This window comes from Perca fluviatilis, chromosome 14 (genome assembly GCF_010015445.1).
Source record: "Perca fluviatilis chromosome 14, GENO_Pfluv_1.0, whole genome shotgun sequence".
Lineage (NCBI taxonomy): Eukaryota > Metazoa > Chordata > Actinopteri > Perciformes > Percidae > Perca > Perca fluviatilis.
Genome location: NC_053125.1, coordinates 38,424,673 through 38,429,909, shown reverse-complemented (window position 1 = coordinate 38,429,909; position 5,237 = coordinate 38,424,673). Strand labels below are relative to the sequence as shown.

At 39.7% G+C, this 5,237-nt stretch overlaps 1 protein-coding gene across 1 annotated transcript; it reads right to left on the bottom strand.

Annotated features, from left to right (window-relative positions):
• Positions 1 to 1,251: 1,251 nt before the first annotated feature.
• LOC120573404 (RLA class II histocompatibility antigen, DP alpha-1 chain-like) lies at positions 1,252 to 5,033 on the bottom strand. The gene is made up of 4 exons (XM_039823123.1): positions 4,929 to 5,033; positions 4,545 to 4,781; positions 1,626 to 1,910; positions 1,252 to 1,440 (listed from the first exon to the last, which is right to left on the bottom strand). Exons 1-4 carry the CDS (start codon positions 4,996 to 4,998, stop codon positions 1,319 to 1,321), a joined length of 714 nt encoding a protein of 237 aa, XP_039679057.1. The 5' UTR covers positions 4,999 to 5,033; the 3' UTR covers positions 1,252 to 1,318.
• Between the last annotated feature and the right edge of the window lie 204 nt (positions 5,034 to 5,237).

The following is a 5,237-nucleotide window of genomic DNA, read 5'->3' as shown; positions in this document are numbered from 1 at the left end:
TTTTATATTTCTGCAATCTGTGTGATTGGTTTTGTTGACTTTCATATGAATGTTTAAACCAGGCTTGGTCAGTGCTAAATATACTACTGTGATTAAAGGAGTTAAATAAAAAGATGTCATTCATATAAATTCATGCATCACCTAATATCATCATCACATACAGGCCTGGCCTCCAGTAAAGAACAGTTTGTTGAATATATCTAATCTTGTGTTGTTCAAACTATACAATGATTTATTACAGATATTGGCACGGCAATGCCGGCGTCTAAGGCCTTTGAAACGCATAGAAGACAAAGATCTCTTGGTGGAGGATATCATCATGTTTCAGCTGGTTCATCGAGTTAGTGGAGCACTTCAAAGGTTTGTGTAACTCCATTTTTAGCAAACATAATTAACCCTTCTAAGGTGTTCATATTTTCGTACAGCTCCGCCACATCATTACATTCAGCGGAGATACAGAAGGAGCTGAATCTACTCTGTGTCGTCTCTATTTTGCTACATGTCAGTTCCCGGCCCAGTTTCATTTTTAAATACTCACTAAGAGTATTAGCATCTACACTGAGATCAAACTTTGTAGCAAAAACCTTTACCACCTTTGTTTTGACAGCCAGTATATTGCTAACCAAACCAATACAGTTTCAGTTTAGTTTTAGTTTTGGTTGAAGGTTTTAGTTTTTATTTAGTTTCAGTTAACAAAAAATTATTTCACTGCTTATTTTCCTTTTAGTTTTAGTTTTTCTGTAACAGCCCTGCCCTGAACACTTTACACTATAACCTGAACATCAGATTAAATTCATTTGATCCCAAAATATTTTTTTCAGAGTAAAGTATATAACATTGTAAAACAATAAAGTTTCCAGAAATTTTTACTTATTGTATGTATTATAAATATTTTAGACATCTTATAATCTTTGTCACAGATTTCATTCACTAAAAAAAGTAAAATATTAAATTAATTTGATGTACAGCTCTTTAATTAAAATTTGTGTGTAACTGATTCAGCTTCACTTAATACTGTTAACATCACTAGTAATATCAGTTTCACTGTAACAAACAGGACAAACTAATGTCAAACAAATGTCACTTTATTGATATATTTATAGAGATACAAATCAATATTGACCAGAGATTATATGTATGTTTAAATTTAAATTTTCTGTAGAGAACATCCGAGTTTGTGTAGAAGTTATTAGTAATGAGTCAATCAGATGTATTTTTATCTATATTTAGCAGAATGTTAAAAGTGAAGGAAGCAGCAGCTCCTCACATCTGTACCGTATCTACTCTTTACACTATTGACATCATCATCCCCAACCAATCAGCTGCACTCATTTCCTTTGATGAGGAAGAAGATTCCAGCAGCCACACCAAGCAGACAGACAGTCAGACCCAGTCCACAGAAAATTGTAGGTCCAACACCGGGATGAGTCTTCTCCATATCTGGAGACAGAAACACAGAAACATTAAGCTCCACATCTGGAGACAGAACAGCTGTTGTTAGGTCAGTTAATGAGCTGTATGTATTATGTGTGAGTGTAATTAATGTTTTCTGACCACAGATTCTGGTCAGTAGTTGGTTAATGAACCGTTTGTATTTAGTGTGAGTGTAAATAAAGTTTTCTGACCCCAGATCCTGGTCAGTGGCTGGTCCAGGGCCAGATGGTTGACTGTACAGCTGTAGATGTCATCCAGCTGTGGGATGAAGTCCAGTCTGGAGAACTGATTGAAGGAAACGTCTTTGTTGGGGTAGGGAAGGTTGGTGCTGCTTCCTTCGGTGACGTTCTCTCCGTTCTTTGTCCAGGAGAAGATGACAGGAGCAGGATAGAAACCAGTCACATAACAGATGAGGGTGTTCTTCTCTCGGAGCTCCACGGCTTCTTTGGTGTAGATCATCAGACTGGAAGGAGGATCTGAACAGAAACACAGCTCATATTATTGTGTCTTATGTCAATTTATAATCCAGAAGGTGGGAACATTATAATTATCAGTGTAAGTCAGTTTTATTTATATATCACAATATCCCAAATTTGCCTCAAGGGTCATTACAATAGGTATCATCATACGACCCCTCTGTCAAGCCATCCATTTAAATTAAAGAGCCCCTATTATATTCCTTTTCTGCGTAATATTTTTACTCTTGGATTCTACTAATATACAGTACAGGCCAAAAGTTTGGACACACCTTGTCATTCAATGCGTTTCCTTTATTTTCATGACTCTTTACATTGTAGTAGCCAAGTAGCCACCGTTTGCTCTGATTACTGCTTTGCACACTCTTGGCATTCTCTTGATGAGCTTCAAGAGGTAGTCACCTGAAATGGTTTTCCAACAGTCTTGAAGGAGTTCCCAGAGATGCTTAGCACTTGTTGGCCCTTTTGCCTTCACTCTGCGGTCCAGCTCACCCCAAACCATCTCGATTGGGTTCAGGTCCGGTGACTATGGAGGCCAGGTCATCTGGCGCAGCACTCCATCACTCTCCTTCTTGGTCAAATAGCCCTTACACAGCCTGGAGGTGTGTTTGGGGTCATTGTCCTGTTGAAAAATAAATGATGGTCCAACTAAACGCAAACTGGATGGGATGGCATGTCGCTGCAGGATGCTGTGGTAGCCATGCTGGTTCAGTATGCCTTCAATTTTGAATACATGCCCAACAGTGTCACCAGCAAAGCCCCCCACACCATAACACCTCCTCCTCCATGCTTCACGGTGGGAACCAGGCATGTAGAATCCATCCGTTCACCTTTTCTGCATCACACAAAGACACAGCGGTTGGAACCAAAGATCTCAAATTTGGACTCATCAGACCAAAGCACAGATTTCCACTGGTCTAATGTCCATTCATTGTGTTTCTTGGCCCAAACAAATCTCTTCTGCTTGTTGCCTCTCCTTAGCAGTGGTTTCCTAGCAGCTACTTGACCATGAAGCCCTGATTCAGTCTCCTCTTAACAGTTGTTCTAGAGATGTGTCTGCTGCTAGAGCTCTGTGTGGCATTCATCTGGTCTCTAATCTGAGCTGCTGTTAACTTGGGATTTCTGAGGCTGGTGACTCGGATGAACTTATCCTCAGCAGCAGAGGTGACTCTTGGTCTTCCTTTCCTGGGGCGGTCCTCATGTGAGCCAGTTTTGTTGTAGCGCTTGATGGTTTTTGCAACTGCACTTGGGGAAACATTCAAAGTTTTTGCAATTTTCCGGACTGACTGACCTTCACTTGTTAAAGTAATGATTGCCACTCGTTTCTCTTTACTTAGCTGATTGGTTCTTGCCATAATATGAATTCTAACAGTTGTCCAATAGGGCTGTTGGCTGTGTATCAACCTGACTTCTGCACAACACAACTGATGGTCCCAACCCCATTAGTAAGGGGAAAAAAGTCCACTAATTAACCCTGACAAAGCACACCTGTGAAGGTAAAACCATTTCAGGTGACTACGTCATGAAGCTCATTGGGTTTCGCTAGCATCGCTATCAAAAAAGCAAAGGGTGGCTACTTTGAAGAATCTAAAATATAAGACATGTTTTCAGTTATTTCACACTTTTTTGTTAAGTACATAATTCCACATGTGTTCATTCATAGTTTTGATGCCTTCAGTGAGAATCTACAATGTAAATAGTCAAAATAAAGAAAATGCATTGAATGAGAAGGTGTGTCCAAACTTTTGGCCTGTACTGTAGGTTTACATGCTTCAATGTTCAAAAAACATATGTTTCTTATACTGCCCATTACTGCAGCTCCTCTGCCTGGAAGTAAAGGCACTCCTCTAAAGGCTCTCTATTCACTGAGCAAACTCTTTGGGCACATTGCTTCATGTGATTGGTCAACAAAGCTGTCAGTCATTATGACACTTTCAAGATGGCAGCCGGCTAACGAAAAATAGATCGCTTTTTGGTACAAAACACAGAAAATAGCCGTTCAATCGTGCATTTATCGCTCTGGTTTATTGTGCAAAGTCCCCGTCTTCCTGGCTAGATTTATAAGCTTCTGTAAGGGCTATGAAGACACAGAAGACCTCTTTGTCTCTTAGTCTTTCAGCTTTTCAGCTAGCACTACGGCCAGACGATCGGTCCATAGGTCGCGAAGCAAACAGAACATACACGCAATTTGATGTTTGGACACTGTTATTCCATGATGGATTAAAAAAGCTTCTGAATGGGCTACAAGTGTCAGAGGACCGCGATGAAACGGAGCATTTCAAGTCTCTACACTGTATTGATCTGGTGATATTAAATAAGACTTATGAAGTACGTGTTTCTTCTGTTGCAGACGACAGCACCGACCTGGTAGGGTTAATTAACAATAAATTAAGTTTAGTCCCAAGAAAACCAAATATACCCATTAGGTAGAGCATCAATTAATACACACACAGTAAGTTCACTAGTTAATGCCTTTTAAAATGATATTATTACTTTTATTTGACGGTGTTTTGAAAGTGTATATTTATAACAGAAAGTCAGCTTCAATAACAAAGACAAATTAAAGAGACAGAATATATATATGTATATATATATATATATATATATATATATATATATATATATATACTTTACCCTGCTCCAGTGTGAGGTCCTTGAAAGCTCCACGTGCAAGTTTCAGGTTCATTTTGCAGGTCTGTAGATTAGCCACAGATTCTTCATAAAGTCCTTCTGGGACTCTCACAGCACCTCCAAAACTGGGCAGAACCTTGACTCCTTTCTTGTTCTTAAAGTCTGCGTACCAAGCCTCTTCACCATCCATTCCATACATCACCTCTCCATCAGTCTCTGAACAGCCATCGATACGAAGAACTGAAGAGAAAAAAACATACAGAAGGTTCAGATGCTGAAACAGTGACTGTTGTTCAGACTGACTGTCAGTAAACTAACAACCTGTTTACTGTTTACACCATCGGAGATTCTGACTGAAACATGAGATTAAATCTGACTGAAACTTACCGTCAGCTGAGACACAGAGGAGACCGGAGAGGACCAGGACCACCATCATCTTCATCATCTTCATCATCATCTGAACCTGTCTGAGTCTCTCTGTAGACCTGAACAACAGTCTGACAACTGACAGAAATTCCAGCAGCAGTTGAGCTCTTACCGTCTGAGCAGCCAATCAGAGAGCAGAGATGACATGATGTCATCACAGTCCAGGTAGAGACAGGCTGCTGCTGCTGCTCACATGAACTGTAATACAAAGACATGATGACAGATCAGTGAGCAATACTGTGTTTATAAAGTCTTTTAATGGTTACATTT